The 19,873-nt window shown below is 43.0% G+C and overlaps 1 protein-coding gene across 2 annotated transcripts in view; it reads right to left on the reverse strand.

The window, feature by feature from the left end:
* The window catches only part of LOC144687607 (transmembrane protein 233-like), a 46,122-nt gene extending 29,344 nt beyond the window's left edge, over nucleotides 1–16,778 (reverse strand). For both annotated transcript variants that reach the window (XM_078553945.1, XM_078553944.1), the window contains exons 1-2: nucleotides 16,211–16,778; nucleotides 4,873–5,007 (exon numbers count right to left, since the gene is read on the reverse strand). In XM_078553945.1, coding sequence (XP_078410071.1) covers nucleotides 4,873–5,007; nucleotides 16,211–16,390 — 315 coding nt within the window. In that variant the 5' untranslated portion in view covers nucleotides 16,391–16,778. The remainder of the gene's footprint in view (nucleotides 1–4,872; nucleotides 5,008–16,210) is intronic.
* Nucleotides 16,779–19,873: the final 3,095 nt, after the last annotated feature.

A 19,873-nucleotide genomic window follows, 5' to 3' on the forward strand; every position in this document is an offset into this window, starting at 1 on the left:
CTGACAGGGATGGACAGACTGGATGCAGGGATGATGTTTCCTCTGGCTGGGGGGGTCCAGAACAAGGGGTTACAGTCTGAGGATACTGGGTAGGCCATTTAGGGCTGAGATGAGGAGAAACTTCTTCACTCAGAAAGTGGTGAACCTGTGGAATTCTCTACCACAGAGGACTGTAGAGGCCAAGTCACTGAATATATTTAAGAAGGAAATAGATTTCTAGACTCTAAAGGCGTCAAGGGGTATGGGGAGAAAGTGGGAGTATGGCATTGAGATAGAGGGTCAGCCATATTCATATTGAATGGTGGAGCAGGCTCGAAGATCGAGTGACCTACTCCTGCTTCTATTTTCTATGTTTCTATGTTAATACCTCTAGACCTGCCATTTTGTTTTAACACAAGCTCCCTACCAAGTTTCCAGACAGATCTAAATCTGGAATCCTCTCTCATTGGTTCAGTTAAGGAAGACAGGTTGATTTCACAAGAGGAGTTGATTGGCCAGTCTTAACTGTAGAGTTTTGGTGGAGGAGTGGGAGGTTACACTTCCAAGGTTATCAACTGACATGTACTTGTGAGAGTGACTATTGAAAATTCCTCATCTCATTACCACTACCATTGCAGTTGTTTTGATGCAGTCTCAGATTACGGATTGGTGTAATGGAGGATAAGGAAGAGCAAGCTCACAATCACGTAACTTTTGGATTTGTCTGTCAATCCAACCTCATGAGGCCATGATGCTGAAGAGGAGGTGAGGTTCATTAAAGGTATTTCTTCCACACCCATGTCATTGCATTCAGTCTTAAATCTTTCTGTGGAGGCCCCATTGGGTCCAGAATGGGTTATTTAATCAACTTTCTGTTATTTGTTTGCTTACAATTTTCTGGAAAATGGCATCTCATTCAACATGAAAGGAGCTCAAAGAGAATGATATTTATTTATCCCAATTTATTTGTCCATAGTTGACCATCTTTGAATGATTATGGATAAGGAGAATATGGCTTCAGATAGCCATGGTATTTTTCAGTTGGCAGTTCAGTTGATGACACAAAACTTGGGAGATTGTAAACTGTGAGGAGGACAGTGTAGAAAATCAAAAGGACATAGACACATTGGTGGAATGGGCATGTAGGTGTCAGATCAATGTGGGGAAGTGTAAGGTGATACACTTTGGTACAAGGAACATGGAGGGACAGTATAAAATAAAGGATACTATTCTAAAGGGTGTGCAGGGGCAGAGAGACCTGGGTGTATATGTACATAAGTCATTAAAGGTGGCAGGACAGGTAGAGAGAGCTGTTTCTAAAGCATACAGTATTCTAGGCTTCATTAATAGCAGCATAGAGTACAAGAGCAAGGAGATTTTGATGAACTTATATAAGACACTGCTTAGAGCTCAGCTGGAGTATTGTGTACAGTTCTGGGCGCCACACAATGGGAAGGGTATGAACGCATTGGAGAGAGGCAGAAGAGGTTTACAAGAATAGTTCCAGGGATGAGACACTTCAGTTATGAGGAAAGATTGGAGAAGCTGGGACTGTTTTTCTTGGAGAGGAGAAGGCTAAGAGGATACTTGATAGAAGTTTTCAAAATCGTGAGAGATCTGGACAGAGTAGGTAGGGAGAAACTGTTCCCGTTCGTAAAAGGATCGAGAACCAGAGGGCACAGTTTTAGAATGTTTTGCAAAAGGAGCAAATGCGAGGTGAGAGAAAACATTTTTACACAGCGAGTAGTTAGAGTTTGGAATGCACAGCCTGGAAGTGCGGTGGAGGCAGGTTCAATAGAAGCATTCAAGAGGGCATTGGATGATTATTTAAACAAAAATAACGTGCAAGGTTATGGGGAAAAGGCAGGAGATTGGCATTAAGTTAAAATGCTCAGAGAGCCGGTGCAGACACAATGGGCCAAATGGCCTCCTTCTACACCATTCTAACAGTTCTGTGATTCTTGTGTTGGTGTGGGGCTAGCCTTTAAGATTCCCAAGTGCTCTATGTTTGTCCCCAACATCCTCCATCTCACTAAATGAAGGAAGGAACCTGCGCCCAACTCTGACTTGACAGCCCCTCTCCATCCCCATACTATTTTGTTCATTTCTCTGATTTTGGCCTCCCACAGACGTGACCCTCACTCTTGCTGTAAAAATGAAACCGTTGGCCTTTCCTGGCACAAACTGACTTTCTTTCCTGGTCCTTTATCAGTCTGAATAAATGTCCTATGGTTCTCTTTGACTAGCTGGGATTTTCCACAGGGGATTCAGCAGACCAGCCAAAAGTCCATTGACATTCGGTGTGACCAGACGATCCCAGCGGCAGGTGGGGCCAGAAAATCCCGCCCTCCGTCTTTGTTGAAATGTTCATCATTCTTATCCAGTGCATATGAACCTTTAATGATATTGTCGATTTGTTTAATCCTACCTCAGATGCCTTGACCTATACAAGCTTGTATTTCAGTTTGTTATTGTAATGTTGCTAATCCACTGAATACTGCATGGTGCTGATCTCTTAATGTTATTTATCTTTTACGTTTTTTGCCTATTATTCTCCAACGGCAAACGTGAAAAGTTTAAAATAAATGGTGGCTCCAGATTAAAGGGGAAATTCAGAGATCCCAGGGAGGGCTCAGGTTGTCTGAACTGCATCTTCTTTGAATGTGACTTCCCGTTAGGAGTGCAGGCAGGATCACAGAATTTATCCTCCGAAAATCTCTAACCATGAATGGCCACCTTTCCAAAGATAACACTGTGCCCTCTCCTATAGTGTCACTGTGGATTCTGCTATTATATTCCTATGCCTCCTAGGCTTGTTTCTTTTAATCACAAACACTCAAATTTGAACTGAGTGAACTTCAATAAATATTAAGGCATTTTTAAATGAAGAAACAATTGTTTGGTATTATTCCACCATTTTGTTAATTCTTAAAAAGGTCAATTTTCAGGAAGATGATGGGCAGAATCTTCGGCTCTGCGAACAGGGGCGGGCCCCACGCGCCGAGGCGTAAAATGACACGCGATGATGTCGGGCGCGTGTCCTGACGTCACTGCGTGTCATTCAGATTTTCAGTTCGGCGGGCGTGCACTGGAGTCGGCTGCGCGCCTGCTGAACTGTCAAAGGCCTATTAAGGCCAGTTAATTATCAACTGAAACAATTAACTGAGCTGCCCGTCCAACCTTAAGGTTAGCAGGCAGGCGAAGAGCCCAGGCGGCCTTAGCATTTATCATGAAACCTCATCCATGGGCGGGATGAGGTTTCATGAAGGTTTTTAAAGTCTTGTAAAAATTTTTAATAAAATTAATAGACATGTCCGAGCTCATGTGACAGTTTCACATGAGGGGACATGTCTTAAAAATGTTTTTTGCCTTTATTAAACTTTTTTGAATTTAAACTAATCTCCCTGAGGCAGCTCTGTGCCTCAGGCACCACCACCCCCACCCCCCCCCCCCCCCCCCCACCCACCACCACCCGCACAGGGAGCGCTCTGCGCTTCCGGGCGCCCGTCACGCTAATTGAGGCCTGCCACATAAAATGGCGGCACCCAGCTGATCGTGGGCGGTGATCGGCTGCGCGCATGCCCGCGCCCGCTCCCGCCCAACCACCCCGACGGGGAGAAAATTCTCCCCAATGTTTCAACTCGGGGCCAATGGCCAGGAGTTAAGTTTGCCAACAGTCCTGGAACCGCCAGGAATTCGAGGTTAATCTCCTGGACACTGCAGCAAGCAAGCTGGGAGAAAGTTATAGGGATATCAACAATTTTTTTTATTCTTCGAAGGGATGTGGGCATCGCTGGCAAGGACAGCGCTGTTGCCCACCCCTAACTGCCTTGATTTGAGTGGCTAGGCCATTTCAGAGGGCACTTTGGGGGTCAGGAACTCACCAAGGCTCCTTAGAAAGCACCTTCCAATCCCACGACTGCTACCATCTAGAAGGACAAGGGCAGCAGACACATATGCGAACACCACCACCTGCAAGTTCCCCTCCAAGCCACTCAACATCCTGACTTGGAAATATATCGCCGTTCCTTCACTGTCGCTAAGTCAAAAATCCTGGAACTCGCTTCCTAACAGCACTTTGGGTGTACCTACACCACATGGACTGCAGCAGTTCAAGAAGGCAGCTCATCACCACCACATTCTCAAGGGCAATTAAGGATGGGCATTAAATGCTGGCCTAGCCAGCAAAACCTTCATCCCAAGAATGAATAAAAAAAAGTTGAGTCAACCACATTGCTGTGGGTCTGGAGTTATGCGTAAGCCAGGCCAGGTAAGGACGGCAGATTTCCTTCCCTAAAGGATATTAGATAGGTTTTTATGACAATCAATGATAGTTTCATGGTCACCATTACTGAGACCAAGTTTTAGGTTGCAGGTTTATTAATTGAATTTAAATTCCACTGCCATGGTGGGATTTGAACTCATGTCCCCAAAGCATTAGCCTGGGCCTCTGCATTACCATTTCAGTGACATTACTATCATATCACCATCTCCCCTAATCATAGCATCTTGACTGAACTGAAGTCAGCTAACTCCGCACAGATCAGGGACTGAACCCTTTGACATTCTCAGTCTGTTATTCTCAGTTTCACATCTCCTCAATCAGGCAGCACAGTCCTTATTTGCCTGTCTAATATCTTAGAGTGTGACTGTTGCCCTTACATGAAGGCAGAGTTTCATTCTTATCCTGATTTTATTATTCCTTTTGCCACCTTTCATGAAACCAAAAAATCTTTAGTAAACCATTTCCATGAATCAAAGAAGATGAAATAACAAACTGCTGATAATTCTGAATCAATTTTACCAAAGCTGTATTACTTCAACTCATATCATCAACTTCCAAATGTCAGATGTACTTCAAAGCCAGACAGATGTAAAGTGAAAGGAGCCTACCACAGTGAAGTGAACGACGCAAGAGATTGCGATAATTAATAATCCAATAATAATGGCTGCTATGGCAACCAACATCGCAATGTGTGCCAGTTTTTTGCCTCCATCAATATCACCCTCATTGTAGCTGCGTAGAGCCTGAAGGACAGAAAGCAACCATTAGTATCAAATCATGTTTACTTTAACTTGGTGATCAGACTGGTACTTAGCACAGTGAATACTGCTATACCCTCTGCATCACCAAGATCTCACACTTTCACCTTTGTAATACTGTATTACCTATCTCCACCCTGCATCAACTCACCTGCTGCTAAAACCCACCTATGCCTTTGTTACCTGCAGTTTTGACTATTCCAACACTCTGCTGGCTGGCCATCCATCTTCCACCCACCATAAACTTGAGCTCATCTGAAACAGTGCTGCTGCTCTCTTAACTCACACCAAGTTCTGCTCATTGATCGCTCAGTGCCCGCTAACCTACATGGGCCAGACCAGCGACACACTGATTTAAATATTCTCATCCTTGTGCTCAAATCCCTCCATGGCCTTGCCCCTCCCCATATCTGTAACCTCCTCCACAGCTCTACAGCCCTCTGTACTGCTCCAATTCTGGTTTACTGCTTATCCCCCATTATCATTGACCACTATTGGCAACAGTGCCTTCAGCTGCCTAGGCTGCAAGCTCTGGAATTTCCTCCCTGAATCTCTCTGGCTCTCAACCTCTCTTGCACATTAAGATGCTCCTTAAAACCTACTTCTTTGAGCGAGCTATGTCCTGATATCTTATTATGTCGGTCTATGTCAAATTCTACCTGACAATGCTCCTATGAAGCACCTTGAAACGTTTTATAATGTTAAAGGCACTGTATAAATCCATTATATTGTGACAGGGAAAAATAGTGAGGGCAAATGAGCATTTACATCTCTCCTGATTATTATTTCCATTGACTACCCATTTTACATGATCACAGTCAATATGACCCCTTCTTCTCAAATTAAATCAGGTTGCCAGATCTATTTTTTATGAGAACTATATCCCTCCAAAACCATAAGGAAAAGTAATTATGATATGCGATAAGGATTATAACAGCATATCATGGTGCAAACCTCATTATGGCCTCCACAGGGCAGTCCCTCAGGCATCATGCTCTGACCTGTAAATGGATTAAACATTTCTAAAGCATGTGCACATACCTTGGCAATTCAGCGGTTTTCAGAGCAACCAATCCTGCTCATTGTTACAATTAGCAAAGTATTAAACTCAAACACTTCTTGCATCTTGGCTCAAAATGGAGGGGTGGGATAGGTTGGTTCGCTGTATATGGCACAGGGCAAGATGTATGCCAATGCTCTACTGATCATAGCATGTAGTCTCTGATTTTGCATCTCTTCATGCCTGAATAAACATGGATAAACCACTCTACTATTTTTCCCATCACATCAGACATAACACAGCTTCTTATGTTATACAAAGCCTAGAATTTTTGTAACTTATTGGCCGTGATATTTTCATGGAGGAGAGAATATGTAACGGCTGGGAATTGCGGGTAACACAGATTGGGGGTGGGCGTGGGGGTGGGTTGGTGGTGGGCAGGGTGGGTGGGGAGTGTGGGGATGGTGGTGGGGTAGTAATTAAGCACTTTGTTTTCTTTACAAATTTCTAAATTTCTGTTTGTAGGCTTCTGGTAATAACTCAAAGGGGTATTGAGCATTCTTTACTCTGTCATAGTCATCTGATTGCTCTTCTGAAAGAGATGAGTACACCTTTAAAGCTTTTCTCACAAAAACACTCTGTAGGAGCATGATACAATCTTCTTTTGGCCATTTCAGTTTTGTAGCAACTTTCTCAAATGACACAAAGTACATTCCTAGTCCTTCCTCACTACACTTAGGTACCAAGCGAACATTCTTTGCAAAATCACAAATTTGAGGTGCTGGCTCTGGGCCATCCTCACCATTCTCCTCCAACGCACAGGCTTTAAACTTGTTTCTTTTCAATTCTCTGTCTCTTTCCTTACCCCTTTCCTCTCTTTCTCACTTCTCTCTTTCTAACTTGAATTCAAGCTTTCGCATTGTTCTTTCTTCTCTTTCTCTTTTCATTTCTCTCTTTCCTTTTCTTCTTTACCTCTGCTTCTAATTCAACTTTAAAATTTTTTAATTTTTTTTAATTAATAATTTTTCTTTAATCTTTAATTTTTCTTTCTCTTTCAAGTTTCTAATTCAATTTTTGCTAATTCGACCTGAACATTAGCAGAGGCATCCTCTTCCTCCTTAAGCTTCAACTGCTGAGTCACTACTTCAACAACCTCTGCTTTCCTAGCTCCCAATTTCAAGTCGACCCTTAATTCCTCTGCTACAGCCTTCAAATTAACCTTCGTTAATTGATCCAAGGCACCAACAGATAAATCCCCTCTCTCTAGAAATATCTGGGCATTAAAGGTTGATTGCCAATGAATACAGCTAAAATAAAGGTGAAATCTCGTTTGTTTGAATTCTGGAAAATTCCAGTGTACCCATTTTCCCATCTCAGCATTTCGACATCCCGGATGAGCCCCCTGTTTGTTGTTTGAAGGATAATTCAAATAAAAAGGTAAATTTCACTTTAAACAGTGGAAACAACAAAGTGATGCCTCACACGGTTAGAGGCACTTGCATTACTTCTTGCATAAACGTGGGGCTATGAGCAATTTCACAGTCTTTCCAACTCAGTCTCCGTTATGTACGACCTCACTTCCCATTCAATTAATTCGGCCCTTGATCCACATTCACCAGCAGCCGTATTCCATCTGATGTCTCCAGGCGCAGTCAACATCGACAAGGCGCACATCTACGAATCCTCTCTTATTCGGGTCATGAAGGTCCTGATGGTGCAAAATCCCCAGAGACTCCCTTTTCTTATCCCTTTAAATGGTTTGGTGTGCTCTGGCACCACTGAAACAGGTGTTTTTGTATTCGTTCATGGGATGGGGGCATTTCTGGTATTTATTGTTCATCTGTTTTTGTCCTTGAAAAGGTGGTGGTGAGCCACCTTCTTTAACCACTGCAGTCTATGTGGCGTAGGAACACACACAGTGCTGTTAGGAAGGGAATTCCAGGTTTTTGATCCAGTGGCAGTTAAAAAACAGCAATATAGTTCCAAGTCAGGATGGTGTGTGACTTGGTGGTGAACTTGCAGGTGGTGGTGTTCCCAAGTGTCTGCCGCCCTTTATTTCTAGGTGGTAAAGGTCGCAGATTTGGAAGCCAGTGTCTAAGGAGCCTTGGTGAGTTGCTGCAGTGCAACTTGTAGATGGTACACACTGCTGCCACTGTCCTCCAGTGGTGGAGAGATTGAATGTTTAAGGTGGTGGATAGAGTGTCAATCAAACAAACTGTTTTGTTCTGGATGGTGTCGAGCTTCTTGAGTGTTGTTGGAGCTGCACTCATCCAGGCCAATGGGTAGTATTTCATCACATCCCTGAATTGTGCTTTGTAGATGGTAGACAGATATTGGAGAGACAGGAGGGGAGTTACTCACGGCCAATTCCCAGCCTCTGACCTGTTCTTATAGCCACTATATTTATGTGATTGGTCCAGCTAAGTTTCTGGTCAATGGTAACCCCCCAGGATGTTAATGGTGGTGATTCTGTGATGGTAATGCCATTGAATGTCAAGGAGAGTTGGTTAGGTTCTCTCTTGTTGGAGATGGTTACTGCCTGGGACTTGTGTGGCGTGAATATTACTTGCCACTTATCAGCCCAAGACTGAATATTGTCCAGGTCTTGCTGCATTGGAGAAGTTGTGAATAGAACTGAACCTTGTGCAATCATCAGACCTTATGATGGAGAGATGATTGATCAAGCAATGGAATATTGTTGGAATGATAACTCCTGCAGCAATGCCTTCGAGCAGTGATGATTGTCTTCCAACACCCACAACCATTTTCCTTTGTGCTAGTTATGACTCCCAACCAGCAGAGACTTTTCCCCCATGTTCCCAATTTTACTGGGGCTCCTTGATGCCACTCTCAGTCAAATGCTGCATTATTTCAAGAGCAATCACTCTCACCTCATCTCTGGAATTCAACTCTTCTGTCCACGTTTGGACTAAGGCTGTAATGAGGTCTGAAGCCATGTAGTCCTGGCAGAATCCAAACTGAGCATCAGTGAGAAGGTTATTACTGAGTAAGTATCACTTGATAGCACTGTCAATGATAACTTCCATTATTTTTCTAATGATCAAGAGTAGACTGATGTGGTGTTAATTTGCCAGATTGGATTTGTCCTACTTTTTATGGGCAAACTGGGCAATTTTCCACATTGTTGGGTAGATGCCAGTTTTATAGTTGTACTTGAACAGCTTGGCTAGGGGTGCAGCTAGGTCTTCAGCTCTACAGTTGGCATGTTGTCAGGGCCCATAGTCTTAGCAGTATCCGGTGACTTTAGGCATTTCTTGATATCACGTGGAGTGAATCGAATTGATTGAAGATTGGCATCTGTGATGCTGGTGACCTGAGAAGGAGGCCAAGATGGATCAATCACTTCTGGCTGAAGATGGTTGCAGAAGTTTCAACCTTGTCTTATGCAATGAAGTGCTAGGATCAATAAAGCTGGAAATGTCTGTGGAGCTTTTTCCTCCAATTAATTGCTTAATTGTTCAACATTATTCATGACTATATGTGGCAGGACTGCAGAGCTTTGATCTGATCATTTGGCTGTGAGATTGCTTAGCTCTGTCTATAGCAAGCTGCTTCAATTGTTTAACATACATGTAGTCCTGTGTTGTAGCTTCAGTTGGTTGGCACCTCACTTTTAGGTATGCCTGGTGTTGCTGCTGCCATTCTCTCCTGCACTTTCATTTGACAAGGGTTGGTCCCCTGGCTTAAGAACAGCAAGTAGGTCTGGCAGCATCCATGGAGAGAATCGTAGAGTTAGCATTTCAGGTTGATGACCTTTAATGTCACTTACTACTTGCCAGCTTTAGCCTAGATGTTGTCCAGGTCTCACTGCATCAAAGGAGTTGCAAATGGAACTGAACTGTTCTGATGGAAGTTCATCAATTTGACATTTTAACCCAGTTTCTCTCTCCACAGATGCCACCTGATGTGCTGTGTATTTCCAGAAATTTTCTGTTTTTATTTCAGATTTCCAGCACCTGCAGTATTTTGCTTACGTATTGATCCCTTGGCTTGATGGTAATGTTAGTTTGAGGGATATGCTAGGCTGTTAGGTTGGTGACGACGAGATCAGGTAGGTTTTTCCCTCTTGTTTTCTCTCACCACCTGCCACAGGCCCAGTCTGGCAGATGTGTCCTTCATGACTCGGCCAACCTGGTCTGTACTGGCGCTACCTAGCCAGTCTTGGTGATGGACATTGATGTTTGCCACCCAGAATACATTCTATATGCCTTTGCTACCTTCAGTGCTTCTTCCAAGTGACGTTTGACATGGAGTAGTACTAATCCATCAGCTGAGGGAGGGCAGTAGGTGATAATCAGCAGGAAGTTTCCTTGCCCATATTTGATCTGATGCCATGAGAGTTCATGGGGCCCCAGGTCAATGTTGAGAATTCTCAGGGTCACTACCGGCCCACTGTACATCACTGTGCTATCACTTCTGATGGCCCTATCCTGCCAGTGGGAAAGGGCATACACTAGGTTGGTGATGGAGAAGTTTGGGACATTGGCTGTAAGCTATGATTTGGTGAGGAAGACTATGTCAGGCTGTTGCGTGGGACAGCCCTCCCTATTTTGGCACAAGTCTCCAGATGTTAGTGAGGAGAACTTTGCAGGAACAACTGCACAGGGTGTGCCTTTGGCGTATCTGGTACCTAGGTTGATGCCAGGTGGTCCGTCCAGTTTTAGCCTTTTTGGTCTTTCTGTATCAGACTGATACAAACTAGGACATTGCAAAGGACAATCACATTGCTGTGGGTCTGGAGTCACATATAGGCCAGACCAGGTAAGGACAGCAGATTTCTTTCCCTAAAGGACATTAGTGAACCAAATGGGTTTTTATGACAATCTGATAGTTTAACAATCATCATTATTGAGGCTAGTGCTTCCATTCCAGATTTATTTATTTAATTCAATTTAAATTCCTCCTGTTTCCATGATGGGATTTGAACTCATGTCTCTGAAGCATTAGTCCAGGCCTCTGGACAACCATCATGTTGCATTCCCACTTGTGTCTAGTGTGCACAAGCTCTGTCATTCATTACAATCCAGGGAGTTGTGTTGTTAACTTTCTCTCAACAGTGTACACTGTTGGAACTCTCAAAGGAGCTCACACTTCTTGTGAGAAAGTGCATGGACCCAGAAATGGAATGGATCCAAATGTTAATGAAAAATGAGCATTTCCTAATTTGCATTGTAAACTTGAGTTTAATGATCTTATAGTAATAAAAATGAGTGGATACTAAAAAGAAAATTTAAGTTCAGAAATGTTTGAAGGCTTCAGCATCAGCTGTGTCACCTAGAGTGTACGCAGTCAATAACATTGGATGCTGAGCTGGGAACACCTACAAATACAACACTAAGTCAGGCAGAGAGGGACACAGGCAGATACCTATGACCCAGACAGGCAGACATAGCTGGATACCTATACTTATACAGGCAGACACAGGCAGATAGTACTGGATTAAACAAAGTCGCAGGATGGACAGCATGAGTCAGATACAGGCAGATAGTTCTGAGTCAGATAGAGACAGGTGGAGAGCACTGAGTCAGGTAGACAGAGACATGGATAACATTGAGTCAGGTAGATGCACAGGTACCTAGCGCTGACTAAGTACACAGTCTGGCAATTAGGTCAATAATACTGAGTCAAACAGATAAAGTCATGGGTGGGCAGCACTGAGTTACATAGGCTCCAGAATAGACAAATAGAGACCTCAGATACACACAGTCATGGAGGTTTATTAACCTCCAATAAATCTTTTCAAGGAGGTGACTAGCTGTGTAGATAAGGGTGGTGCAGTTGATGTAGCCTACTTGGACTTCAGTAAGTCTTTTGACAAGGTCTCGCATGGCAGACTGGTCAAGAAAGTAAGCGCCCATGGGATCCAGGGAAATTTGACAAATTGGATCCAAATTGGCTTAGTGGCAGGAGGCAGAGGGTCATGATCGCAGGTTGTTTTTGTGACTGGAAGCCTGTGTCCAGTGGTGTACCGCAGGGTTCGGTATTGGGTCCCTTGCTGTTTGTAGTGTACATTAATGAACTAGACATGAATGTAGGAGGTATGATCAGTAAGTTCACAGATTACACAAAAATTGGTGGTGTGGTAAATAGTGAGGAGGAAAGCCTTAGACTACAGGACAATATAGATGGGCTAGTCGGATAGGCAGAACAGTGGCAAATGGAATTTAATCCTGAGAAGTGTGAGGTGATGCATTTTGGGAGGACTAACAAGGCAAGGGAGTACACAATGAATGGCAGGACCCTAGGAAGTAAAGAGGATCAGAGGGACCTTGGTGTGCATGTCCATAGATCCTTGAAGGCAGCAGGACAGGTAGATAAGGTGGTTAAGAAGGCAATGGAATACTTGCCTTTATTAGTCAAGGCATTGAATACAAGAGCAAGGAGGTTATGATGGAGCTGTATAAAATGTTAGTTATGCTACATCTGGAGTACTGTCTGCAGTTCTGGTCACCACACTATAGGAAGGATGTGATTTGCACTAGAGAGGGTGCAGAGGAGATTCACCAGGATGTTGCCTGGGCTGGAGCGTTTCAGCTATGAAGAAAGACTAGATAGGCTGAAGGTGTTTTCCTTATCAGAGAAGGCTGTGGGGGGAGCTGATTGAGGTGTACAAAATTATGAGGGGCATAGATAGGGTAGATAGAAAGAAACTGTTCCCATAAGTCGAGGGGTTAATAGCCAGAGGGTATAGATTTAAGGTAAGAGGCAGGAGATTTAAGAAATATTTAACATTTAAGAAGTATTTAGATGAACACTTGAAATGCCATAGCATACAGAGCTATGGGCCAAGTGCTAGAAAATGGGATTAGAGTAGGTAGGGGCTTGATGACTGGGGCGGACACAATGGGCCGAAGGGTCTCTTTCCATGCTGTAAAACTTTATGACTCTATGACTAAAATCCAGTTGATGGTAAGAAGGAGAATATCTAAATATCATGGCTGCGCATCAGAGTTGTACCCAGATGAAAACTGAACATTGAAGTAGGAATGAAGCTGTTCAAATTATGCTCCAAAAATGTACTAAAAATTCCTTGGGCAAGATAATAACTAATAAACAAATCCTTAAATCAGAAGAAACAAAGTGTGGAGCACTGAGGCTGATTATAACGAGATGGATGACATGGACATCACATTCCCATATAGAGCCATAGAAAAGTTACAGCACAGAAGGAGGCCATTCGGCCCACCTTGTCCATGCCAGCCCGAGGACACCCAGGTGCCCTTTCTAATCCCACCTTCCTGCACCCGGCCTATAGCCCTGCAGCTTACAGCACTTAAGGTGCAGGTCCAGGTACTTTTTAAAAGAGTTTGGAGTTTCTGCCTCTACCGCCATTTCCCGTGAAGAAATGGGAAAAAAAACACAACAGCCAGTTTGAGCACCGAATATTTGATGTTAATTCATATCCGATCTTGGCAATTTCAGAATTTGAATTCAGTCTTTAAAAAATATGGAATTTTTTTTAAAGTGCTGGTAGCGGTAAGAGTGACCACAAAACTGTCAGACTGTCGTAAAATCCCAACTGGCTTACTAATGCCATTCAGAAAGGGGCACCTGCCATCCTTACCTGGTGTGGCCTATATTGTGTGTCAGCTTTACGACTCACAATAAATGTATGTAGTGAATACTAAAAGTATCATAATTGTATTGAAGCACCGCAGAGTGCAACATGATGTATGTCGATAACTCCAATACCATTGCACTGTCTGACTGTCTGTAATGATCATATTGAAATGACTGTAATATTCATTGATTGGATTGAAGCACCTCATGATCCATGTGTAAAAGTTGAATCTGATTGCATTCTTTGTGATGGACATTTAGAAATGTTTTGTAATGTTCTTTCAGATATTTTATGAATAAAGTATATTTTTCAAAAACAAATATTGTGTGTCTGCTTTAGCTCTGCAGTAGCACTCTTTCCTCTGTGTTAGAAGGTTGTGGGTTCAAGTCCACTCCAGAGATTTAAGCACATAATTTATGCTGATATTGAGTGTAGTGCTGAGAGTATTGTTGGTCAAATGGCATGTCAGCTTATCTGTCTGGCATCTCAGGTGGATGTGAAAGATCACATAGCACTTTTTGAAGAAGATTAGGGGAGCTGTTTTGGAGTCCTAGCCAACATCTATCCTTTCATCAACATCACCAATTATCTGGTCGTTTATGTTGTTTTGTTTTTGGAACCCTGCTGTGCACAATGTGGCTGTTGTGTTTTTTTCTATTTGTTCATGGGATGTGGGAATGTGATGTCAATGTGATGATTGGCAAGACCAGCATTTATTACCCACCCCTAATTGCCCTTGAGAAGGTGGTGGTGAGCTGCCTTCTTGAACCACTGCAGTTCATGTGGTGTAGGTACACCCAAAGTGCTGTTAGGGAGTTCCAGGATTTTGACCCAGCGACAGTGAAGGAACAACAAAATATTTCTAAGTTAGGATGGTGTGTGACTTGGAGGGGAACTTGCAGGTGGGGATGTTTCCTTATGCTTGCTGGCCTTGTCCTTCTAGGTGGTAGAGGTCACGGGTTTGGAAGGTGCTGTCAAAAGAGACTTGGTGATTTGCTGCAGTGCATCTTGCAGATGGTACACACTGCCGCCACTGTGCATCATTGGTGGAGGGAGTGAATGTTTAAGGTGGTGGATAAGGTGCCAATCAAGTGAGCTGTTTTGTCCTAGATGGTGTTGAGTTTTGTGAGAGTTGTTGGAGTTGCACGCATCCAGGCAAGTGTAGAGGTATTCCATCACACTCCTGACTTGTGCCTCATAGATGTGGGCAGATTTTGGGGAGTCAGATGAATTACTACAGAATTCCCAGTGTCTGACCTGCTTTTGTAGCCACATTATTTATATGGCTGGTCCAACTTAGTTTCTAGTCAATGGTTACCATCACCCCGCGCTCCCCACCCCCCCCACCCCCACTCCCACCTCCACCCCCCAGGATGTTTATAGTAGAGGATTCAGCAATGGTAATGTCATTGAATGTCAAGGGGAGATTCTCTCTTGTTGGAGAAGGTCATAACCTGGCACTTATGTGGTGTGAATGTTATTTACCATTTACCAACCTGAAGCCTGAATGTTGTCCAGGTCTTGCTGCATATGGGCATGGATGTTTCAGTATCTGAGGAGTTGTGAATGATACTGAATATTGTGTAATTATCTGTGAACATCTGCATTTCTGACCTTATGACGGAAGGAAGATCATTATTGAAGCAGGTGAAGATGGCTGGGCTGAGGACACTATCCTGAGGAACTCCCGTGGTGATGTCCTGGAGCTGAGATGATTGGCCTCCAACAAGCACAGCCATCTTCCTTTATGCTAGACATGACTCCAAGCAGTGGAGAATACCCTCCCTCACCCTGCCACCGATTCCCAAAGATGTCAAATTTTACTCACACTTGGGTCAAATAGGATCTTGATGTCCAGGGCAGTCAATCTCACCCCACATTAACATCACATTGCTGCATTACAACAGTAACCACACTTCGAAGTACTTCACTGACTATTGCACGTTTTGGGAACTCCTGAGGTAAAGGTACGCTATAAATGTAAGTCTTTCTCTATATGTGATTCCAGTCCCAGGCTAATACAGTCAACTTTTAAGGGCCTTCTGAGGTCGCCACTGGAAACTGGCAATAAAGGGGTGGGGGGGGGAGGGAGTGGTTTGCCAGCGACACTTACATCCCGAGAATGAATAAGTGAAAGTGGATCACGTTAGTGATACAGTTTAAGAATGAGTCTCCCCCACAACCAGGCGAGCAGAAACTGCCGAGTGATGGGTGGTGATGAACAGGAAACAAACGAAGAGCAAGAGCAGAGGAACCTCCTCAGATGCCTGAGGAGTCAGCACAGGAATCTGTTTACAGTACAGCCCAGTGATCTGTGGCCGACTCCAGGTTGAACAGAGTCCAGGAGCTGCCTGTCTGCGTGAGACTCACCCGCACATGCGGCAGCAATTTCCAGTTTGTCGTCATTCAACACGTTTTCTTTTCAAAAAGTGAGAACTTTTAAACTCTGCTTTACAGAACACGCCCAGGAAATTAAACTATTTGTTTGGAGTTGACGGGCCATGAGAAGAGTCCCAGGCTCGGGATCTCTAGTCAATAACATCAGGAGCCGTCGCTTTTTGCAGTTTCCCTCCTCACCTTAATCCCCCCACCCCCCGCAAACTCACCATCATTGAAAAGACGAACGCCACAATGTTGATGGGATAAGATGGACAGAAACAAGAGAATATGGTGAGAAAGATATATTTCCGAGGCATCTCCTCCTGTTGTGCTTCATTGTCAGGACCGGTCTCTGGACCCTCTTCTAACGATTCTTTCAGATCCGCCTTGCTGACTGTCTGAGACATGAGGGGAGTTTGGAAGATCCCAGGAGCTCTCGGTGCTGTGCTCCGACTCACACTGAGGACTGGGCTGTCCGACAAGCTCAGAGCAAGTCAGCACTGACCTAATTTTACCGGGACACCCACCCTGGAGTCACAGACCCCATTAGCACCCAGTCAACACTGACCACTGCCCATCCGTCAGCTACTGGTAACTGCAGATCGGGAACTATTTACCATGAGGGGTATTAACTGGATTTCTTCATTGTCTGTAACAGTGGGACTTTTTCCTCTCTCATTCACTGTAACTAGTGTTTATTAATCTCTCACCCTCTGTAACTAGTGTTTATTCACCTCTCATACTCTGTAACTATCCATCTCTCCCTCTGCGTTTATCAATCTCTCCCTCTGTAACTGGTGTTTATTAACCTGCCACCCTCTGTAACTAGTATTTATTCATCTCTCATCCTCTGTAACTAGCGTTTATCAATCTCTCCCTCTGTAACTGGTGTTTATTAACCTGCCACCCTCTGTAACTAGTATTTATTCATCTCTCATCCTCTGTAACTAGCGTTTATCAATCTCTCCCTCTGTAACTGGTGTTTATTAACCTGCCACCCTCTGTAACTAGTATTTATTCATCTCTCATCCTCTGTAACTAGCGTTTATCAATCTCTCCCTCTGTAACTGGTGTTTATTAATCTCTCAACATCCCTAACTAGTGTTTATTAATCTCCCTCCCCATGTAACTAGTGTTAATTGATCTCCAACCTCTATAACTCGTGTTTATTAATCTTTCTCTCTCTAATTCGTGTTAATTAATCTTTCCTCTGTAACTAATGTTTATTAATCTCTCACCCCCTGTAACTAGTGTTTTTCACCCCTTGTAACTAGTATTTATTTATCTCTCCTCTGTAACTAGCGGTTTTTAAAAAATTTCTCACCCTCTGTAACTAGAGTTTATTAATCTCTCACCCCCTGTAACTAGAGTTTATTAATCTCTCACCCCCTGTAACTAGAGTTTATTAATCTCTCACCCTCTGTAACTAGAGTTTATTAATCTCTCACCCCCTGTAACTACCGCTTATTAATCTTTCACCCCTTTAAACCAGTCTTTATTTATCTCTCCTTCTCTGTAACTGATGGTTTTTTAAACTCTCTCACCCTCTGTAACTAGTGTTTATTAATATCTGCCTTGCTAACTAGTGTTTATTCATCTCTCACTCTCTGTAAGTAGTGATTATTAATCTCAACCCTGTAACTAGCATTTATTAATCTCTCACCCTCTGTACTAGTGCTTATTTATCTGTAACCCTCTGTAACTAGTGTTAATCTCTCACCCCCTGTACCTAGTGTTTATTCATCTCTGACCCTGTGTAACTGGTGAAAAAGTAGTACCTTTAAGGTTTTGTAACTGTACTTATAAAGTATTCCTTTACAAATATAACCCTGTATCCCTGGTAATATCCCAATGGAAAACAATAGCAAAATACTACAAATGCTAGAAATCTGAAATAACACCAGAAAATATTGGAAATGCTCAGAAAATTGGGCAGCATCCATGGAGAGAGAAACAGAGTTAGTGGGCCCAATTTTAATCCTGAGCAAGTGGGTGAGTTTTAAATGAGTTAAAATCGGGCCCAACATTTCAGGCCAATGACAGAACTGAAATGTTAACTCTGTTGCTCTCTCTGCAGATGCTGCCAGAGCTGCTGAACGTTCTAATTAATCTTTCCCCCTTTCCATTACTTTTACATCCTTCTTTTAATGGGGTCCTCTGGATCTTAGAAATAGAACTCAATAAGTTTGCAGCCGGGCTGATGAATAGGACATGCAGGTCCAAGATGGAAAAATGAAGGTACTACGTATAGGAATTAAAAAGAGGAAACCTGTATCCTCCGCGGTGAGATAGAACTAATGAGAGAGAGAGAAGTGCAAAAAGAGGTAATCATGGACTTTTTGTTTATGTTCAATTGGTGCAAAGCAGCAATTAGCAAAGCAAATAGGTGGCTGGGTTATAATATAAAGTCAGTTTAGTGCAAATCCCCAAAAGTTGTGCTCAATTTGTACAATGACCTAGTTAGGCCACACCTCAGGTATTGCATATAGTTCTGGTTACCGTATCTGTACCCTTGAGCAGTGGTGTCAAACTAATTTTCTACATTGGGCCTGATTTCAATATTCTGGCACTTGGCATGGGACAAATTCAGCAAAAGTTACTAAAGTGGAAGTACTATAGATGGAGAGAACTACATTGGTACTTACTTACATTTAGCTTTTATTTACAGGTACTGCTGCTCCCCAATACGGTTATTGCTTAGATTCAATCATTGCATTATTTGGAGCAAATGACTGGTTGAGGAAAGCTGCAAGAAGAAGGGGAAAATGAGCCCTTCCTTTCCATGGAAATCTGTGTGCTTTGCTCTGTATCTTTTGCTTTTCAAATAAAGCATCTCCCTTCTGACTTTTTGCAAAGTGCCTTTTGATGATCCAGCTTTTCCAGCTCAGAGTGGTGATTGACAACATAGCCAACATGTGTCATCAGTAACGTTGTAACAACTATTGACATTACAACATGACACTGCATCATGCCATTGACACTGCATGATTTAGGTTTAGTAGTTAGGTTTGGAGATGATGGTTAGGCTGTTAGACTTAGGAGTTGGGGTTAGAATCTACTATAGATAATGTAATTGTCATTAGACACATAATTTCATGTCTTTTTTACTCTCACATAGACAAGCCATAACACAACTTCATGAATTTTTAATTCAAGGATTTTTTTTCCTCTACATCTCTACATTTAAAACAGAAAAAGATGTTGGCAATACAGACTTTGGAACATACAGATTAAAGCATAATACTGGTTACATTCAATTATCAGCCTGCCTGAAAAGGGTTTCAGACAATATACCAGGCCTCATAAATCACCGTCTGATTGCACCATGGTAACTTCATTCATTATCTGCCTTTTTTGCCTTCATTACAACTGTTTTCAGTATGATGACCATTTTCCACACTGAGGCACTCTGATTTCCATTTTATAGTCTCAGTGGTCCCTAGATTTGGTCTCAGTGTAAGTGGTTCATGGATTTGGTCTCATTGAGGAATTTTACTCCCAGCATCATCTCAACTCAGGCCACTTCACTCAACCACTTTTTGATCTTTTTCTCAGTTCTTTCTTCTTTCAGCTTTGGTTTTGCTCCTTTATTAATGCGAGTGGAAGCTGAACCTCTCCCAGTTGTGTCCTGCTCCACCTATTATCAGATACACTTAAAACAGTATCTAAAAGCACAGCATAGGAGCACAAGTCCCCGCTGCAGAGAGTATGAAGGTAGCTGAAGAACAGGCATGAACTCTGAACCCAACTCAAAGGCAAAGGTGCAAGTGGCCAGAGCATGGGAACAAGTGAAGCTGTGATTGGAGGAGCAACAGGAATAAACAAAGCTGTAGTTGGAGGGACAGCAAGAGTGCAGTTACATGTGATTGGAGGAATGGTGGGACATATAA

Source organism: Cetorhinus maximus, chromosome 12, assembly GCF_964194155.1.
Source record: "Cetorhinus maximus chromosome 12, sCetMax3.hap1.1, whole genome shotgun sequence".
Classification (NCBI taxonomy): domain Eukaryota; kingdom Metazoa; phylum Chordata; class Chondrichthyes; order Lamniformes; family Cetorhinidae; genus Cetorhinus; species Cetorhinus maximus.